Source organism: Lepidochelys olivacea (genome assembly GCF_965140295.1).
Source record: "Lepidochelys olivacea isolate rLepOli2 genome assembly, chromosome: 2".
Classification (NCBI taxonomy): Eukaryota; Metazoa; Chordata; order Testudines; family Cheloniidae; genus Lepidochelys; species Lepidochelys olivacea.
In genome coordinates, this window is record NC_140412.1 from 171,313,612 (window position 1) to 171,335,547 (window position 21,936).

General features: G+C 44.3%; 1 protein-coding gene across 1 annotated transcript in view; it reads right to left on the reverse strand.

The window, feature by feature from the left end:
- ADCY1 (adenylate cyclase 1) overlaps positions 1 to 21,936 on the reverse strand; it is a 227,861-nt gene that overhangs the window by 140,275 nt on the left and 65,650 nt on the right. Inside the window, exon 2 of the mRNA XM_084620103.1 lies at positions 2,662 to 2,811. Within this exon, the coding sequence (XP_084476229.1) occupies positions 2,662 to 2,811 (150 nt within the window). The remainder of the gene's footprint in view (positions 1 to 2,661; positions 2,812 to 21,936) is intronic.

Genomic DNA, 21,936 nt, shown 5'->3' on the forward strand with positions numbered 1-21,936 from the left:
AACAGATGAGAGAAAGACCAGTTGAAAGTCTCTGGGTAAAGATAAAAGGGGGGGAAATAAGAGTGGCATTATGGTAGGGGTCTACTATAATCACCAAATCAGGAACAGGTATTTCTAGAACAATTTGTAATCACCTAGAGGATAATTGGGTTATATGGAATAGCCAGCATGGATTTTTCAAGAGCAAATAATGTCAAACCAACTTAATTTCCTTCAGGGTTACTGGCCTAGAGGAAAGGGGGAAGGAGTAGACTTGATATACCTTGATTTTAGTAAGACTCTTGACACGGTTCCACATGATATTCTCATAAGCAAACTAGGAAAATGTGGTCTAGATGAAATTACTATCAGATGGGTGGCACAAGTGGTTGAAAGACTGTACTCAAAGAGTTGTTATCAGTGGTTCACTGTCAAACTGGGAGGCCATATCTAGTGGGGTCTCAGAGGGGCCATACTCTTCTAGCCATAGATGTACCATGTGGAGAATAGGATTAGAATTGAAAACAACTTTGAAAAAAAAGGAGAATTGATCTGAAATCAATTAGATGAAATTCAATAAAAAGTGCAAAGTACTTCACTTAGGAAAGATCAATCAAATGCATGGCTACAAAATGGAGAATAACTGGCTAGATGGTAGTACTGCTGAGGGTTATAATGGACCACAAGTTGAATATGAATCAACAAAGTGATAAATTTGCAAAAAGGCTAATATCATTCTGGGATGTATTAACAGCAGTGTCATATGTAAGAGATGAGAGGTAATTGTCCCGCTCTACTTAGCAGTGGTAACACCTCAGCTGGAGTGCTGTGTCCAATTCTGGGCACCACACTTTACGAAAGATGTGGACAAATTGGAGAGAGTTCAGAGGAGAGAAACAAAAAATGACAAAAGGTTTAGAAAACCGGTCCTATGAGTAGGGCCCTACCAATTTTACGGCCATGAAAAATGCGTCACAGACTGTGAAATAAGCCCTTCCCAGTGAAATCCGATCTCCCCCTGGTGCTAGGAGCGCCCCAGCCAGGGGGCTCCTAGCTCCAGCTGGGCTGGGGAGACACAGGACTTGTCCACCCCTGCACAGCCACTCTCGGGCAGAGCTCAGACCTACCTCCACCTCCGGTAACCTCCTCTGGCTGCAGGAAGCTTCATGGTTACTGCCTTCAGAGTCCAGTTTTGAAGGCAGCACAGACATGAGGGTGGCAATCCCTTGATCCCCCTACAACAGGTTTGCGACCTCCCCACAATCCCCTTTTGGGTTGGGGTCCCCACGGTTACAACACTATGAAATTTCAGATTTAAACATCTGAAAACGTGAAACTTACCAATTTTAAAATCCTATGGCTGCGAAATTAACCATAATGGACCGTAAATTTGGTAGGGCCCTACCTATCAAGAACACACTTTAAAAAAAAAAAAAAGGCATGTTTAGTCCTAAGAAAAGAAGACTGACATAGGGCCTGATAACAAATCTTCAAATATGCGAAGGACTGTTATAAAGATGTTGGTGATCAGTTGTTCTCCATGTCCACTGAAAGAAGGACAAGTAGTAATTGGCTTAATCTGCAGCAAGAGAGATTATATTTGATATTAGGAAACACTTTCTAACTCTGTTAAGTTAAGCTCTGGAATAGGCTTTCAAGGGAGGCTGTGGAATCCCCAACATTGGAGGTTTTTCAGAACAGGTTGGGGAAACACCAGTCAGGGATGATCTAGGTGTACTTGATCCTGCCTGAGCACAGGGGGTGGACTAGATGATCTCTCAAGGTCCCTTACAGCCCTGCATTTCTATGATCAGTGGTCCCTGTTTTGGACTGTGTTACAAAAGGAGATAGGCAATTAAAGGGTTGAGGGAAGACCTGATTTTGCAAAATCTCACCAGAGCGGATTTTGTTTCACAAAACCAAACCTAGGATCCAAACCACTCCTTGGTCTAAGTCCCATTTTACCCAACTACCCAAAGTTATTTAAAGAAAAGGCTCTACAAATTCATCATAGACTGTGAACAGTATATCACAACAAAGACCTGATCCAAACTCCACTGAAGTCAACAGAAAGACTGACTGCAGCCGGATTTGGATCAGGCATCAAGTAAGTGATAATGAGTTTTGCTGCAGTGATTTTCCTTATCGTACCTTACTTCTATGTCAGCGTGGAAGGCTGATTGCTGTAGTTTTAAGTGAAATATACTAAAACCAGTATTTTTTTTAAATGAGTGGAGGGATGGATTGTGGTCCAAACTGTTTTGCTGCAACACTGGAGTCTGTTCTCCCTGTAAAGTGTGTTTTTTACCATAACGCTCATTAATATTAATAGGAGGAGCAGACATACACCTAGGCGAAGAGAGATTTGTATAGGATGTCTAAAATCCACCTTACATTCCACATGCAAATAAAAATATGATTTCTATATAGTCTAAAATGTTACCTTTCTCCCCGGCCTAGAAATTTTCCACGTTGGTGCTTGAGCTAATGCTAACTATGTGGATGCTTCTGTTTGCTGTCTTTTTGTGGCAGATCAAGAGTAAAATGCAAAGCAGAGAAACTCCCCTGGCAATAAGGTAATTAAAGACCTTTCCTCATGAATTAGTCTCTCAACTTACAGTGCATGTATCTATAATGATACCAAAGAAAGAAGAGATAAAGCAAGAGTGCTTTTAAACTGACCTGTTTTTCATTTTCATCCTCCAGCTTTAGCCTGTCTTCTATGCAGTTCCTGGCCTGAAGGAACGCCTTTCTCTGAGCCCTTTCCGTCAAAATCCTCACAAAGATCCCATACAAATTTACACTGACAAACAGGATAGCATTGGCCATGAGCTGTAAGGGAAGAAGAAGAAGAAAAAGACAAAAATATTTTAATATGCAGATTTTTTTCACATTACTACTCATGAATGAAAAAGTGAATATTTAAAATCCGGCCCTATAGACTACATTGGTGAAACACTTTCCTGTATTACAACAGTATAGAAGCAACGATACCAGCTGTCATGCATCTAGGCAGGCACACATCACAATCTACAACTTTTAATTTGCTAAATGTACCTTCTCTTAAGGTGACCTGTGGCTTATTATTATTTCTATTCATCATTAGGTCTTTCATTAAGTCATTGGCAAATCTGTCTATGTACCAATATGAGCCTCACCACCATCACCTCACAAATCAATAACAGATTTTAGCCTCACAACATCGCTGTGAGGTAGGGAAGTATTATGCCAATTTTAAAAGATGGGGAACTGAGGCACAGAGAGATTAACTGAATTGCTCACAATCACACAGGAAATCTGTGGTTGAACCAAGAATTGAACCCAGTTACCCTAAGTCCCTTTTCAGTACCTCATGCACTAGGCTGTCTGGCCTGCATCTGTGCCGTTAGCAATCATATTGTGAGGTTTTGAACGTCTGTTCTAGAGATTATTGACATAATGATCCTGCAGTGCGCTGAGTGCCTCCTACAACATGCTGAGTGCCTTCAAATCCCATTGACCTTGGCAGGAGTTGAGGACACTCAGTGTGTTGTAAGAGGCACTCGGCAGGATCAGTCCCTACCAAAATACTGAAGACAGGAGGAAATGGACTAGCTAGACCAGGGGTCTCAAACTCAAATGACCACGAGGGCCACATGAAGACTAGTACATTGGCCCGAGGGCCGCGCCACTGACCACCCCACCCCTGCTGCCCTGGTTCCGCTCCCACTCCACCCCTTCTGTAAGGCCCTGCCCCTGCCCTGCCTCTTCCCACCCCTTCCCTTCCCCCATTCCAATCCCTTCCCTGAAATCTCCCTGGAGGAGCAGCCAGGGCAACACACAAACCCCTGGGTCCCCCCTCCCCCAGGTCCCAGCTGCTTCCCGGTGTGGCGCGGGGGCAAGGAAGGCAGGCAGGGAGCCTGCTCTGCCCCTGGTGCGTGCCGGGGCCGGAGCCGCTCTAGGTAAATGCTGGGGAGGGGGGTGCATGGGGGTGCCGCAGGGAGCTGGTGGGCCACAGAAAATAAACCCCATGGGCCACGTGTTTGAGACCCCTGAGCTAGACAGTATACAAATTTCACATTGAAAACTGCACTTCTACGTAGGAAAGAATGGTAACAAAAATATGTGTTAATCCAAAACAAGGCCCTATTGTATGAAGTACAACCTTAGATTCATCCCATTGGGTCTTGAGCTGAATTAAGAAGTGAGGCCCTGCTCCAGCAAAGCACTTAAGCATATCTGTAATTTTAAGGATATTAGTAATTCCATTCTACCCTAGTGAGAAACTTAAAGATGAACTGCAAAACACCACCACAACAGTCTGTGCCCCTACAGCTCCAGTTTTGTGTCTACAGGAGACCTCACTTTGCTACTGATTTCCTCCTTGGCTTTAAAATATTAAGTGCTGGCTTCCTTTTTCTTTGGAGCGATTGTCAAAATGGCATCACCCCAAGATCAGAACAGAAGTACTTACAGCCCCTTCTTGAGAGAGGAAGGAATGAAGCTGACTCTTAGGTTGCCTTCTTTACACAGGCACAAGATTCTCTATGGCCTTGGGCAAAAAAATATATGGCCTCTCTCCTTCCATGTTCACATCTATAAAATGGTGATAAACATTTAATTATATATCCAGATCACGGGGATGAATTACTGCTTGTACAGCACTTTGAAGATGAAAAAAAATGTGAATGTTATTTAGAGATATAGCGCGCATAGAGAGATGTCTCTGTTCTCGTATTGTAATAGAAAGCTGTTCATGGCGTTATCAAATTTCAGCAGAAATAAAAGCCATTGAAAATGTACAACAGAAACTTCAGTGGAGCCTGATTTTTAGAGGCATGAATGGTGCCACTATCACCGAATGTCTACATTTTATCATACACACTGCATGATCTAATGGTTGTGACTATTGCAATACCAGTGTGTTGTAAAGCTGATTTGTGCTGGTCCAATGGCAGTCAAGTCTGGAGGCAGCTATCAAAGACCACAAAATGAACAATTAGAACTACTATGGACAATGCAAATTGCATGACTTTGCTCAGAAGTGGTTCTTGCAACATGACTGTGTTATCAAATGGTGTCAAAACCTAATATTCTTCTTTGGATATTGATATTACAGTGAGATGGGAGCTGGATAATTGTTTTTAGATGGAATAAAAAAAGTTTATTCAATTTCTTGGCCTTCTATTGGAAGTAATAAAAGAGCATATATTTTAACAATCTTCCAGCTGTTCCAGGGCTGTCATTACGATTTCTCTCAAACTTTGGTGATCATCTGGACCTTGAGCAACCAGTAGGTGGGTCGTTGCAATCATGCAGCCACTATCAAACGCAGCAGTGTAAGTCATTTTCTGACAAAGTTTTGAGCAGTGCACGATAAAACAGAGGCTTAGCTGTAAGCGTTGGCCTGCAGGGAATCAGGAAAAGCGATAAAGCAAGTAAAAGTCACGGAATTAAGAATGTGAGAAAAGAAAGTAGGGTAGATTGTCTCCTGATATAATATTCTCTCCCTCCCCTCACAAGGACCTCTAACTTATTTATTTTTCTGACTGCAAATGGTGTATATTTCTTTCACTGTTGATTTCTTGGATGTATGCCATTTTGTGGTCCCAATATACATATACTATCTGACATATGACCTAGGAAAGGTTAGTAAGGTTTTCAGAATTAAAGCCAATAATGAAATGACTTTTGCCAACTAGATGGACTCAAGCAAGAGGTCAAAATTAGGCCAAGAGTCTTAAAAATGACTAGTGACTTTAGGTGTCTTAATTTCTGGGTGCCCCACTTGAGATACCTTAAAGGGTCCTAATTTTCAGAAAGTGCTGAGGGAAGTTTGAAAATTCAATGCTTTTAAAAGGTGTCTTGGGTTGGGCACCCAGAAATTGAAGCCTCAGAAAGAAAACCACTAGTGATGTCCAAAAGTCGTCGTTTGAATCCTTGCTCATAAGATGCTAAGCTGTTTGGGGAAGGGACAGTCTTTTTGTTCTGTGTTTGTACAGCGTCTAGCACAACAGTGTCCTGGTCCATGACTAGGGCCCCTACCTTCTACATTAATTCAAATAAATACATAATAATACCATCTAGTGTAATAAGTGGCATATATTCTGTGTAGTAGCAAAAAGGTGGTATTTTCTATTTGCTTAAAAAGAAACGATGCTTTTTTGTTTGCTTAATGTGACAATAAATTGCAAAGAAGCTTTTGGTTTTGCATGTTTTCTTAATACAGTAGACCCTCAGAGTTACGAACTGGCCAGTCAACCACACACCCAGTGGAACCCGAAGCACATAATCAGGCGGCAGCAGCAGAGTCCCCCCCCCCAAAAAAAAAAACCCAAAAAGAAATACAGTACAGTACTGTGTTAAATGTAAACTATTAAAAAAAAAATGAAGGGAAAGCAGCATTTTTCTTCTGCATAGTACAGTTTCAAAGCTGTATTAAGTCAATGTTCATTTGTAAACTTTTGAAAGAACTGTAACCCTTCTGCCCGTCAGAGTTGGCAGCAACAAGGGCCGGGTTCAATATCTAGGGGTTCCATTCCAATAACACAATGCAAACCGGCTCGAGCCCCCACCCAGTGACCTGGGACAAATATATACCACCCCCGCTGGGCGCCTCCAAGAGGCAATACTTCCCCTCTCGCAAGCACATAGTCTGAGTGTAGCAAAAGTCTTTTAATAACAGAGAGAAACAATGTGGCATTATGTTGGGGAAACACCACCAACAGGATTCATAACACAACCCATGAGCAAAAACAACCCCACCCCAGGCAAATTGGGGCATGCCCTTTTCCCTTTGGTTCTTGAGTCCAGCAACCCCAAATCACCCAAAGTCCCAAAAGTCCAATGCCCCAAAAGTCTCTGTCCCTGGTCAGGGCAGCCCCAGAGTTCGAAAGTTTATCGGCGGAGCTTTACCTCCCAACCTGGGTGGAAATGGGACGGGGGTAAGAGGCACCTTACGTGATCTGAAGCTGACCGCCCCATAGCGGCGCTCCGCTCCGCCAGCCGCCCCATAAAACTCCTTCGCGCAGCTGCACTCCACTCCACCAGCCGCCCCACGAACTCCTTCGCTCAGCTGCGCTCCGCTCCGCCAGCCGCCCCACGAACTCCTTCACTCAGCTCCACGGCCCACAAGCAGCTCCTGCCATCCACACACTGCTCCGCGTCGAACTGCTTCACCAGCCGTCCCGCAACCTGCTCCACAATATATCTTCAGGCTCCCCCACTACTGAACACAACACTCAGTGATTTCAGCTCTTAGGTGAATTCAGCTTATAGTAGGGGAGCCCCAGTGCTGGTGCACTGTCAGCCCAAAGTGAGCTCAGCAGCCTATAACTAGACTTCTAATGAAATCAAAATTAGCTCTGATATTCCACAGTGGAGAGAGGAGGAAGTGCAATCAGCATGTAAGGCCCTCACCAAAGGGCCCATGCCACCAAGTATTAATACTTGTCCCCAGCCTCTCTCCATTCACACAGTTTTGGAACCCATGACCCTTGCCTAGCGAGTGCTACTTAGATGATGGTGAATCCCTCCATCATAACAAAAGGCCATATACAGTTCCAAGCACAGTTCCCATAATCAGGGTAATAACAATTTATTCTTCCTGCCCCAATAACAGAGACACTGGGGATCCCACAGCAGCCAAAGTGACCATTTGGGCAGCTATGGTCTCATTCTAGGCATGGTGGGTGTGCCTATGCAAATGAGATCGGCCCCTGAAGTTCTTTTCCACAACTTGCCACACCTCACCACCAGATGTCAGGGTGGAGCTCATCCTGACACTGCTTACAGAACCATAATGTTTTGTTCAGAGTTAGAAACATTTCAGAGTTACGAACAACCTCCATTCCCAAGCGGTTCGTAACTCTGTGGTTCTACTGTAAATAACTGATGCCGTTCATAACCAGGTTACCCACTAGCTGGAATAACAAGTTCCGCAGTAAATTCCTTCCTGAAAACCATTTTCTGTTTTTGACTGAAAAACCTTTGAGGTTTTGACAACCAGCCCTTCCCACTGGACTATAACCTGGTACATGACACAAACCTGAGAAATCACAAATGCTAAAATGGTTTCTTGATTACTCAGAGGGCCTCCTATGTAATGGCTCTAATAGGGAAGGATCTTAAAGTACACAGCTGGAATAGACTAAAAGTAAATGAGGGATGTAAATCACTGTGGAACAGTTTTTAAAACGAGAGCCCCAAATCAAATGAGATTTTGCTCTCTGAATGAGAAAGTCAAGGTTGTGATCTCATATAGGATTGAAGACTGATTTCAATGGCAGTTGCAGATGCTTGGCATTCTCTGGATGAGGCCTTAATTGCAAATATCAGTTACTTGAGTCACTCCCACAGTGGCACAGCTGTTCATGAGCTATCATATTGTCCCATGGGAGGTGGAGATGCAGCAGAATGGAATAGTGAGGGGTTGCTGTCAGCAGCTCTAGTAGAAGGCCAAGATCTGCAGAAAATGCTGGTCCAGTTCTTGTGGATTCTTAGGCATCTGTGGCCAGCTGAAAGAGCAAAAACTAGTAATCGGAGAAACTGAGTGGTATTCCCAGTTCTTTTCATTGACTTGTTGAGTGACATGGGGGCAAATAACTTATCCTTTCTGTGGCTCAATTACCCTGTTTGTAAAACTAGAACAATAACATTCACTCACTCTTGTAAAATACTTTGAGATGTATGGATGAAAAATATCATCATTTTTACTACAGGCAATATACATTTTCCATTATAACTCATGCATCCATGAAAGAGCAACAGGCTACACAGAACATTGGTAATAAGAGTCTTACTTAAATGAGTTTTAGGCCTGGTCTACACTTAAATTTAGGCTGACATAGCTACGTTGCTCTGGGATGCGAATAATCCACAACCCTGAGAGATGTAGGCATGCCAACTTACTGTGTATGTAACCAGGTTGACCGAAGAATGCGTTCATCGTCTTCACTACTGTCACTAGTGGAGATGGTGTTCTTATACTGATGGATAAATGTGAAGACTGCATCTACACTATGGGGTTATGCTGTAGCGACACTGGTATACTCCCCAGAATAGAGACATGGCCTTAATGTTAACACTATAGCACAATACCATTGAATCTTTGCTGAAAAGTGAGACAAGACTGTGGCTTTGTGTGTGTGAGAATTAGAGAGGATGTACATGATCAAAAAACAAATGAACAAGGTTTTATCAGCACTTTAAACAAGAGTGTCAAATATTTTTCTCTCTTTCCTTCCTTGGGATATGTTAACATTAGAGCACCTCCTTTATTTACCGCACATGACAGACAGCGTAGAAGAGAATTTCAAGATGCCGTCAATTCTAATATTTCCCGATGCATGATTGCCTCTTGATCCTGATGTGGCTTTGCTAGGTCTAGTAATTCACCTAATCAGCTCATTTTACAGCCTCTTGAGAACACTTAATTACTACATCTGCTACCTCCTTGTGCCGAAGTGTCATCACACACAGGAGCAGAGTGCTGACAATGTTCCTTTAGTTCATAACTGCTTCCCAAACAGCACTCCCTGGTACCAGTAAAGTCCAGCCAAACAGATGATCTATAGATTTAACATTTATTCCCAGTTTGAAAAAGCCTTCCCTTATTCTTGCTATTTTATTTTTCTATTGGATTATGCCAGTTATTAAGCAGATCTTGTGCTTTTGTGCTGATCACTCTTTCTTCTTCCTTTTCATATTCAAGAGGAAAGTAAATGGTTGTAATGTGGCCTAGTAGGGGACTAGCCATCGTGGACATTTCAACGACCCTGCAGGTGACCGTAGGCAAGACAGCCTTTATGTGCCATATTTTTAGAAAGTGCACATGCACAATGCATGATCTGCACATATAAGTCAAAGATTTGCACGTACACCCATTACTGTGTGCATGTGTATTTGACCAGGGTGTATATAGCTCATGAGCACAGTTTTAAAAATGTAAGTCTCAGCATTGTATATAATACTGGAAATTTTTAGATGAAAGATGTACGATGAGAACAAAGGATTATCGTCAAGCGCCATCAAGTCCTACGTCTTATTACTACTAAAACCAAAAGAAGATTTTTGTGGGGAGGAAGAGAGCTTTGAGGAATGCACTTAATATGTTTACTTTTTTTCTTTCACTTAAGGCAGATAGTACAGGGAGATTAAATATATTTCTATTTTCATCAGGGCTTTCATTGAAAAAAATACTTTTTTTTGTTTCTTTTTTAGCAACTGAAAACCTTTTTTTTTTCAGATTTAAACTAAAAAATTGAAAATATTTTGGTTTTCAGATTTTCAAGAAAGCCTCCCCAAAATGTCAATGAAAATAAATAAAAAATTTCATTTCCCAACCAGCTTTAATATAAAAGCATCTAAACATTTGGCCTCATTTTTAAAAGTGAGGACCACCCACTAACTGCTAGGTGCTCAGCAAGCTTCTTATTTAGGTGCTTAACTATGGCTTTATGAGATTAACTTGAGGTTTCTAATTTTGAACGTTTTGACCCTTGTAACTATTTACAATTCTAAATAAAATTTAGTACTGAACAGTTACTACCCCTTTTTTGTATTACATGAACAAGTTACACAAACGTTTTCTTTAAGCATACACACGTTCATGGAAAGCAAATTTCAGGCTGTAGCCAGGGTTCACTTCACCATGAACAAAAAGTTGTTTCATGGCAAAATGAAATTCATTTCACAAGGAAACAGCAGGCAGTTAAAAGTTTCAGTCACCTGATCAAAGTGTGGAGAAATAAAAAAAAAGGCATGTGTCCTAGGGGACAAACCTACATTCTAATGTTAAAACCTCAACTGCAGCTCAAATATAGAATTCTGCAGATGAAATATAGGAAGGAATAATCACAACAGACATTTTGCAAGCAACTCACAGGCCGAAGCTTGTTCAGTCATAACATTCCAAAGATTGCAAAGAGTGCAGTGCGGACACTGTTTATTAGGAATAGTTGGCCTAGCTCTACTTGGAATGCTATAAGCTGTTGCCAAGTCCAGAAGTGGCCTGCAAAGTCCCATCTATAAAAAACCAAAACAAAACCAAAAAAATAAAATGCCAATTTGCTTCCATTTCAAGCCAATTTCTTACCCATCCCGATATACTCTAGGTCTCACTCACTGGATTCTGAACTCCTAATATTTTAATGGATTATTTTTCTTGTTCTCTTATCAGCACTTAGCCATACTGAAGTTAAATACCAACCATAGTTCCATACATGTAGTGAGGCCTTATCCAAGTGCAAATTTTAAAAAAAATTGTGTAGGGACTACAATGGATGGATAGCAATATTTGAAGGAAAGTCAAAAGCATTTCCCGCGCCTCAGAACAAGACTGGCAATTCTGAGAACCTAGTTTAATACCTCTCTCCCTTTGCTTTGTAACAATATAGTGAGAAATTCAGATAATGGTGGTTATTATTGAAAACCATAACATTATACTAATGATTTTGAAATTTAGCACTCTCACTTAGTGGCAATGTTGTATTAGATGCCTAAAATGTTACATTCCCATCACCTTAATATAGGTGAAAATTCTGAATATGAGTGTTCTGAGCAGAACATATCCCTTTACTGTAATTATAAGGCCAAATCACTCCCCTTCTGTGAAAAACCTGCAGGAGTGGGCTACGGGGGAGGAAAACTTGGGGAAGTTCCCCTTCTGGAGTTTCTTGCAAATGTTTACATGTAAGGGAAGGAATGGACAGGGGTTGGTCCTATCCACTTCCCCAAGAAACTGCTGGATCCTCTTGCTCATATTGGGGTATGTACAAAGTGCAAGCTGGTCTCCATATTGGAAGAGAAGATTGAAGGTCTGGAGCAACAGATAACGACCCTGCGTTGCATACGAGAAACGGAGGATTTTTTGGACAAAAGTCAGGATATGCTTCTATGGGCACAAAGCTCTAAAGATTTAGAGCAGGTTGCACAGCGGAACCAAGAGGCCAGTGAAGAAGCTTGGCAACATGTGACCTCCAGAAGAAGAAGGGGGAATGTCCGGGTTCCAGCAACGTGGGCACAGGTAACTAACCGCTTTCATGTTCTCTCCACAGGTACCATTGCGGAGAGTGGACCAGATGATATGTCTGGGGGGAGAAAGCAGAAGGAGACTCCGCTGGTTGGAAGGCATGAGATGCACTGTCCTGAGATGAGGGGGTTCCACGACCACCACTCCCTAGAGAAGGAGGCGGGTGGTGGTGGTCGGGGACTCTCTCCTCCGGGGGACTGAGTCATCTATCTGCCGCCCTGACCGGGAAAACCGAGAAGTCTGCTGCTTGCCGGGGGCTAAGATTCGCGATGTGACGGAGAGACTGCCGAGACTCATCAAGCCCTTGGATCGCTACCCCTTCCTGCTTCTCCACGTGGGCACCAATGATACTGCCAAGAATGACCTTGAGCGGATCACTGCAGACTACATGGCTCTGGGAAGAAGGATAAAGGAGTTTGAGGCGCAAGTGGTGTTCTCGTCCATCCTCCCCGTGGAAGGAAAAGGCCTGGGTAGGGACCGTCGAATCGTGGAAGTCAACGAATGGCTACGCAGGTGGTGTTGGAGAGAAGGCTTTGGATTCTTTGACCATGGGATGGTCTTCCATGAAGGAGGAGTGTTGGGCAGAGACGGGCTCCACCTTACGAAGAGAGGGAAGAGCATCTTTGTGAGCAGGCTGGCTAACCTAGTGAGGAGGGCTTTAAACTAGGTTCACCGGGGGAAGGAGACCAAAGCCCTGAGGTAAGTGGGAAAGCGGGATACCGGGAGGAAGCACAGGCAGGAATGTCTGTGAGGGGAGGGCTCCTGCCTCATACTGAGAATGAGGGGTGATCAGCAGGTTATCTCAAGTGCTTATATACAAATGCACAAAGCCTTGGAAACAAGCAGGGAGAACTGGAGGTCCTGGGTGATGTCAAGGAATTATGACGTGATTGGAATAACAGAGACTTGGTGGGATAACTCACATGACTGGAGTACTGTCATGGATGGTTATAAACTGTTCAGGAAGGACAGGCAGGGCAGAAAAGGTGGGGGAGTAGCACTGTATGTAAGGGAGCAGTATGATTGATCAGAGCTCCGGTACGAAACTGCAGAAAAACCTGAGTGTCTCTGGATTAAGTTTAGAAGTGTGAGCAACAAGAGTGATGTAGTGGTGGGAGTCTGCTATAGACCACCGGACCAGGGGGATTAGGTGGATGAGGCTTTCTTCCGGCAGCTCGCAGAAGCTACTAGATCACATGCCCTGGTTCTCATGGGTGACTTTAATTTTCCTAATATCTGCCAGGAGAGCAATACAGCGGTGCACAGACAATCCAGGAAGTTTTTGGAAAGCGTAGGGGACAATTTCCTGGTGCAAGTGCTAGAGGAGCCAACTAGGGGGAGAGCTTTTCTTGACCTGCTGCTCACAAACCGGGAAGAATTAGTAGGGGAAGCAAAAGTGGATGGGAATCTGGGAGGCAGTGACCATGAGTTGGTTGAGTTCAGGATCCTGACACAGGGAAGAAAGGTAAGCAGCAGGATACGGACCCTGGACTTCAGGAAAGCAGACTTCGACTCCCTCAGGGAACGGATGGGTAGGATCCCCTGGGGGACTAACATGAAGGGAAAAGGAGTCAAGGAGAGCTGGCTGTATTTCAAGGAATCCCTATTGAGGTTACAGGGACAAACCATCCCGATGTGTCGAAAGAATAGTAAATATGGCAGGCGACCAGCTTGGCTGAACGGTGAAATCCTAGCGGATCTTAAACATAAAAAAGAAGCTTACAAGAAGTGGAAGGTTGGACATATGACCAGGGAAGAGTATAAAAATATTGCTCGGGCATGTAGGAATGAAATCAGGAGGGCCAAATCACACCTGGAGCTGCAGCTAGCGAGAGATGTCAAGAGTAACAAAAAGGGTTTCTTCAGGTATGTTGGCAACAAGAAGAAAGCCAAGGAAAGTGTGGGCCCCTTAATGAATGAGGGAGGCAACCTAGTGACAGAGGATGTGGAAAAAGCTAATGTACTCAATGCTTTTTTTGCCTCTGTCTTCACGAACAAGGTCAGCTCCCAGACTGCTGCGCTGGGCATCGCAACACGGGGAATAGATGGCCAGCTCTCTGTGGAGAAAGAGGTGGTTAGGCACTATTTAGAAAAGCTGGACGTGCACAAGTCCATGGGGCCAGACGAGTTCCATCCGAGTGCTAAAGGAATTGGCGGCTGTGATTGCAGAGCCATTGGCCATTATCTTTGAAAACTCGTGGCGAACGGGGGAAGTCCCGGATGACTGGAAAAAGGATAATGTAGTGCCAATCTTTAAAAAAGGGAAGAAGGAGGATCCTGGGAACTACAGGCCAGTCAGCCTCACCTCAGTCCCTGGAAAAATCATGGAGCAGGTCCTCAAAGAATCAATCCTGAAGCACTTACATGAGAGGAAAGTGATCAGGAACAGTCAGCATGGATTCACCAAAGGAAGGTCATGCCTGACTAATCTAATCACCTTCTATGATGAGATTACTGGTTCTGTGGATAAAGGGAAAGCAGTGGATGTATTGTTTCTTGACTTTAGCAAAGCTTTTGACACGGTCTCCCACAGTATTCTTGTCAGCAAGTTAAGGAAGTATGGGCTGGATGAATGCACTATAAGGTGGGTAGAAAGTTGGCTAGATTGTCGGGCTCAACGGGTAGTGATCAATGGCTCCATGTCTAGTTGGCAGCCGGTGTCAAGTGGAGTGCCCCAGGGGTCGGTCTTGGGGCCGGTTTTGTTCAATATCTTCATAAATGATCCGGAGGATGGTGTGGTTTGCACTCTCAGCAAATTTGCGGATGATACTAAACTGGGAGGAGTGGTAGATACGCTGGAGGGCAGGGATAGGATACAGAGGGACCTAGACAAATTGGAGGATTGGGCCAAAAGAAATCTGATGAGGTTCAATAAGGATAAGTGCAGGGTCCTGCACTTAGGACGGAAGAACCCAATGCACAGCTACAGACTAGGCACCGAATGGCTAGGCAGCAGTTCTGTGGAAAAGGACCTAGGGGTGACAGTGGACGAGAAGCTGGATATGAGTCAGCAGTGTGCCCTTGTTGCCAAGAAGGCCAATGGCATTTTGGGATGTATAAGTAGGGGCATAGCAAGCAGATCGAGGAACGTGATCATCCCCCTCTATTCGACATTGGTGAGGCATCATCTGGAGTACTGTGTCCAGTTTTGGGCCCCACACTACAAGAAGGATGTGGATAAATTGGAGAGAGTCCAGCGAAGGGCAACAAAAATGATTAGGGGTCTAGAACACATGACTTATGAGGAGAGGCTGAGGAAACTGGGATTGTTTAGTCTGCAGAAGAGAAGAATGAGGGGGGATTTGATAGCTGCTTTCAACTACCTGAGAGGTGGTTCCAGAGAGGATGGTTCTAGACTATTCTCAGTGGTAGAAGAGGACAGGACAAGGAATAATGGTCTCAAGTTGCAGTGGAGGAGGTTTAGGTTGGATATTAGGAAAAACTTTTTCACTAGGAGGGTGGTGAAACACTGGAATGTGTTACCTAGGGAGGTGGTAGAATCTCCTTCCTTAGAAGTTTTTAAGGTCAGGCTTGACAAAGCCCTGGCTGGGATGATTTAATTGGGGATTGGTCCTGCTTTGAGCAGGGGGTTGGACTAGATGACCTCCTGAGGTCCCTTCCAACCCTGATATTCTATGATTCTATGTCACTTCTTAGGTAATCCATAAGGATAAATAAATAATAATAAACTATTTAGCGTTTCTATCGTCTTTTTACAGGGTGGGATTTTTTTTTTGACATTGTAATTATTTCTGTCCAGCCTGAATAACTATCAAATCCTACACAAAAAGTATGGTTTCTTTTTCACACAAATCAATATACAAGGTGTCACTAGAACGGTTTGCTGCCATTTCCACAGAAATTATGGCCAGCATACCTTTTTCTATTTATGCACAATTGCTTTCATTACTTGTTAAAGTTCTGTTAAAGGCAGTGCCAATTGGTCCCTGCTTGCTTCCCATCAAAATGGGAAAATCACAGCCTCTATCTACACCACTATGTAATGCAGTGGTGGGCAACCTGCGGCCTGCCAGACAGTTTATTTACATTTGCATGGTCGCCCGCAGCCAATGGGAGCGGTGGGAAGCAGAGGCCAGCATGTCCCTACGGCCCATGCTACTTTCCGCAGCTCCCATTGGCCGGGAACATAAAGGTGGCCATGCAAATGTAAACAAACTGCCGCCAGTGGATTACCCTGATGGGCCGCATATGGCCCGCGGGCTGCAAGTTGCCCACCACTGATGTAGTGCAATACAGGCTACATGAAGTGGGTTTTGACAATTATAGTAAAATATACAGCATTGCTGTCTTAATATTTGTTTGCATGTATTAAATGCAACCACTTAGTCCTTTGACCACCTCCAAGGCTTGTCCCTGGGCAACAACTCATTTAAAAGTTGAAAGATTTTCTAAGAAAGTCACGGTAATTAAAACACACTTAAAAATAATGTCTTCAGAAAATATGTTTTCCAAGCTATTTTTGCAGCTTTTGGTGGAGTAGAGTTGTTAGGTGAATGGATGTTTTAAGCATTTAGGCACAATTTTACTGCATCTATGTTTCAGACATCCCTGGCATGGTTGTGAGAACTGACATACAGTCAGCTTCACTAGGGCTCTATATTGCTCTAGGTGGGTAAGCATTGCTTCCTGAGCCTGCAGTTCTTATTCTACAGAGGTACAGGGATAGACTATGGCTTCAGTTCAGATCTGCCCTGAGCAAGGGAGAGAACATTGTACTGCCTGTGGAATAGCCTACGAAGGGAGACTGTCACTTGGGCCTAGATCCACAAATGTACTTAGGCACCTAAAACCCAGACTTAAGTCCCACTTTTAGGCACCAATGCTACCTACAAAATTCCCACTGAACTCTGTAGGTGCCTAAAGTCACTCACTACATTTTTTCAGTAAAAGTTCCCTCAGTGACTATGTTTTTGCCTTTGCGCATGCACACCACTGGTTCCCTATAGATGCCCAGACACCCATCTCCTACCTAAGCCTCAGAGTGATACACAAAGCAGGAAGACAGTTGTTCAGCTGCCCAAGCCGTGTGTGGGGCCCACTCCAGTAGGCGCCCTCTGAACACACCTACCAGATAAGGCCCCTCAGGCAAGTTCACAAAGAATAGTCAGGGGAAGGACCTCACTCAGTGGTCAAGATGCTTGTCTGGGGATATGGGAGACCCCTAGCTCAAGTTCCTCCTCCATCTGAGTGGTAGAAGGGATTTAAACAGGGATCTGCCACTTTTCAGGCCGTGGGCTCCATAAATCTTTCCTATTAAAGCTGTTCCACTGTGGATAAATAACAAAAGACTCATTGGGCCTTAGAGAGAGAGAAAATGACCGTGAGAACAACTGTGTAGCATGGTGATTAGACTACTCACCAAGGATGGCAGAATCCAATGGTCCAGTACTCCTGCTCCAGTGACTCTATTTATCCACAGTGGAAAAGCTTCAACAGGAGAGACCGATGGAACTCCCGTGTCAGACTATCCCACAGCCCAGTGATTAGGCCCTCACCCGAGAGGCGGCAGATCTCCTTCCCCTCAGATGGAGGGAGGACTTGAACTCTTATCCCAAGTGAGTACCCCGACCACTGGCTAAAGGTTATGAAGGAGGTCTTCCTCCCTTGCCCTCCACCACCACTTCTTGCAAAAACAGCATAGGCAGTTCACTCCAAAGAAGGTCCCTGGCTATAAATCGTTAGCAGCACTGTCACCTCCCTGCAGCTCAGCCCAAGGCAGCTCTCTCTATGACTGGAGTGGGGCTTAACACACCCTACTCTGGTCAGTTGGTTAACGTAGGCAACTCCCCAGCAATGCTGACTTTGGTGAATTGTATTCTATAACACACATCTCTCCTCAAGCTTGGATAGGGAGTCTGAGGTCCACCTCTGGCTTTGTGTATTCCAGTGATTTTCTAGGCGCTGTGATGCTCAGCGTCAAAACACCTAACTCTTTTTGTGCCTCCAGGCCTTTGAGGCTAACAATCTCTCAGTTTCCCCACTGTTCTGGGGAGGGAGTAAACTGCACTGTGTCTTTACCAGCACAAACGGCCCGATATGCTGGTAGCAGCTGTGCTGCTGGCCATATTGCCTCCTACCTGCCTCAGTGGTGACCACATATTCAGAATATAGGTTTGGTATTACAATTGGTACTGTCCAGCGACGTCTTTCCACCTTGATTGTCACCTGACTTCATGGACATTATCAGCTCTTGGTTCACTGACACTTGGAGTGTCCACTTTCTCTCATTAGGTTTGTGAGATAATGGCTGGGCTCCACGGTAAAAATCTACCTTTTTCTTTAAGGTTTATAAGGAGGGGTCCTGGTACCCAGTTCTGTGTCAGTCTTGGATTCTTCCACTACCCTATCCTGGTGTATGAGGAAGTTACTCACCTTGTGCAGTAACAATGGTTCTTTGACTAGTTTTTCTATGGGTGCTCCACTATAGCTATGTCTGTCCCCCTGCATCTCTAAACTGGAAAATTTAGGTAGCAGAATCCGTTCAGCCTGCACATGCGCCCTTCCTCCCTTGTGGTCTGCCTCGAGGCTATCTAGCGTCGTGTGGGCAAACTGCCCTCAGTTCCTTCTCAACCACACTTGGCCTGAGACAGAGCGAGTAGCAGTCCAGTTTACTTAATTACCTCGGTTGCGTTTGTTAAAGATGTCCCCATCTCAGAAATCTGCAGGGCAGCAACCTGGGCCTATGCCCATACTTTCGCAAACACTATGCGATTATGCGGGACTCAGCCTCAGATGCCATCTTTGGCTCCACAATCCTACTGTCAATAACGGACTCCACTCTGAAGCCCCAGCCTTCCATGAGGGATGCGGCTGTGAAGTCACCTACAGTGGAGCACTCATAGGGACACTACTCGAAGAAGAGGAGGAATTTACTCACCTTGTGCAACAACGATTCTTCAAGATGTGTGTCCCTATGGGTGCTCCACAATCCACCCTCCTCCTCCCCTCCACTTCGGAGATCTCAACTAGGAGCTCTGCAGTAGAGAAGGAACTGAGGCAGTTCACATGTGTGGGCCAAACGGACACGGCTACCTACATTCTCTGATTAGAGGTGCAGGAATGCAGACAGCTACAGTGGCGCACTCATGGGGACACTACCTGAAGAAGAAAGTTCTGTTTTGTCCAAGTGAAAGACACTGATTCAGTTAGATACAGCGGTTTGAGCAAGTAAATCAACCTGTATAGTGATTACCATAGTTAAATCTTTTCCTCGCATTTAACAGGGACTTTAATATGGCTTAAGACAGGCATTTCTTACCAGGAAGTGTGACAAACATTGTATTGAGCTGTATGATGGCAGAACACTGAGCCAAGTGTATTTGAACAATTGCTCCTGTCTCGCGCACCATCTCCCTGGCTGCAAACACTATAAATATTCCCAAATCATTAATTCCCAAAGAAGCAGGAAGTCACTCTTCAATATGTGAAAGCATTGTCTAGATTTTGGGCCATATTCTCTCCTGAGCCAAAATCTGCTCAGTGGAGGGCATAAAAGCAGTGGACCATCAGGGAGCCAGACACAGCTCCTTCATTCACTAGCCATATCTGCTTCTGCTCCAGCAGGAGGAAGAATCATAGAATATCAGGGTTGGAAGGGACCTCAGGAGATCATCTAGTCCAACCCCCTGCTCAAAGCAGGACCAATCCCCAATTTTTGCCCCAGATCCCTAAATGGCCCCCTTAAGGATTGAACTCACAACCCTGGGTTTAGCAGGCCAATGCTCAAACCACTGAGCTATCCCTCCCCCCCGGATACAGAGTAGCCTGTGTGAGTACATTGGAGGTAAATGCCTTATTACTGAAAATCAGGAAGTGTCACAAAAGAGTTATCACTGCTTCTAGGCACAGTGAAATCTACAAAGTTGTGACCTGAATCCTGCAAACAGACATTCACATAGATATAGTCTTGACTTTCAACTAACTACTGCTTGTATGGGCAGGGCCATCCCTACAGGGGTGCGGGGCCTGGGACACACACACCCCTCTGCCCCAGGTGCCGCCCCCACTCCACCCCTTCCCCAAACCCCTGCCCTGCCCTCACTCCACCCCTTCCCCATGCTCCCGCCCCACCTCTTTCCAACTTCCGCCCCGTCCCCCCGAGTGACACTGGGAGCCGGGGTGGGGCGGAGCGGGCTGGGTCGCTCCGCTTCCTGCCGGTGAGTGTGGCGGCGGGCCCAACCCCTGCTGATGGCGCCAGGCTAACGCTAACCCCCCGGGCCACCCTAGCTCCCACGTCCCCCTGAAGCACGGGGCCTGCGGCTGTTGCCCCATTCTGGCCTATGGAGAGGATGGCTCTGTGTGTGGGTAAAGTTTAAAGCATTTGTGTGTTTGCAAATTAGAGACTATCTAAATGGCCCATCTTGATTATCACTACAAAAGTTTTTCTCTCCTGCTGATAATAGCTCATCTTAATTAATTAGCCTCTTACAGTTTGTATTGCAACTTCCACCTTCTCTGTACGTGTATATATATATCTTCTTACTATATGTGCCATTCTATGCATCCGATGAAGTGGGCTGCAGCCCACGAAAGCTTATGCTTTAATAAATTTACTCTAAGGTGCCACAAGTACACCTGTTCTTTTTGCGGATACAGACTAACACGGCTGTTACTCTGAAACCTGCCTTAAGTGCATAGTCCATACCATTTCAAGTTTCAAAATGCAACTCTTTATTCTTGAGGTCTAGTAACAAGTACAATCAGAATGCCTCTACGTGAAAAATGGGTTGGCTTTTTTTCCAGCCTTATGCACCAAAACAGCAAAAGGGATTTTGGTCCTTCCACAGACCAAAGGGCTGGGAAATTTCAACTCATATTTGTGAATTTTTCAGAAGTTGTGTTTAAAAGCAAGGAGTTACAATAGACAACATTTTGCAGGTTTAGCAAAAAAAATGTAAAAGTAGAAAATTGTTGCAAGGGAGAGCAATGTGAGCTTTTTTACTTGTTAGTTTGCTGATAGTGGGATATACTGAATTATACTGCTGGGTTTTAGTTGTATTTGAGTATTAATGTTGTTGTATGTTTAAGTTATGCCAAAGCAACTAGAGCACAGGGCTAGGTGATCTTTGGTAACACAGATAAACATGCACTTTTTAAGAAGTGTGCAATCTAACTGAACAAGACAGAAGAAGGGTAGGTGAAAGCAAGAATTATTGCTGAGGCACAAAGAATTAAGTGACTTGTGCAAGGTCCCATAGGAAGTTTGTGGAACAGACAGGAATTGAACCCACATCTCGAGTCCGTCTAATTTACCTAAAAATTATTATAGACATTTTTACAGATTGGGAAACCAAGGTACCAAAAGGTTAAAGTAGTGGCAGATTTGCTAATGGAAAGTAGAAATCCTGCCTCAGTACCCTGCTTTAAACACTACACAATGCTCCTTTCCAACTTGTGCATTTCTTGTTACCCAGTCTGCGTCGGACAGAGATTTTAAAAACACACCACCTGGCTTCACATTTATTTTATGCTTAAAAAAAAAAAGATCACCAAATAAATGCCAAAAAAAAAAAAATAGAGAGTCCTTCTAACAACTCACCCGCAAATTAAATTGAGTGACTAAACACCTGATCCCTTTCCAACTGAATGAGGACAGTCTGGGGAAAAAAAAAAAACCTGTTGCTCTGACTGCCTGCATATTGCTAAGTGACAGCATGACTGCATTAGGATTAAACTGGTCTCAGTCAGTTTCTTTCTCCCCCAAAAAGACTGCTTAGTCCTGACAAACGTTCTCTTGTTCTCACTCTCTCGGTCTCTTCCCCCCCATGCAGATATCAGAAGCCATCAGTGAATGATGTTATGTTTGGTCAAATGTCCTCAAAAGATGAAAGTGTTTGCCTTGAGGAAACTATCTCGAACATTGATTTTCATGTTTTATTACACTGAGCCGGTTTACTTTTCTCCTGTTGTGCTTTATGACTTGCAAG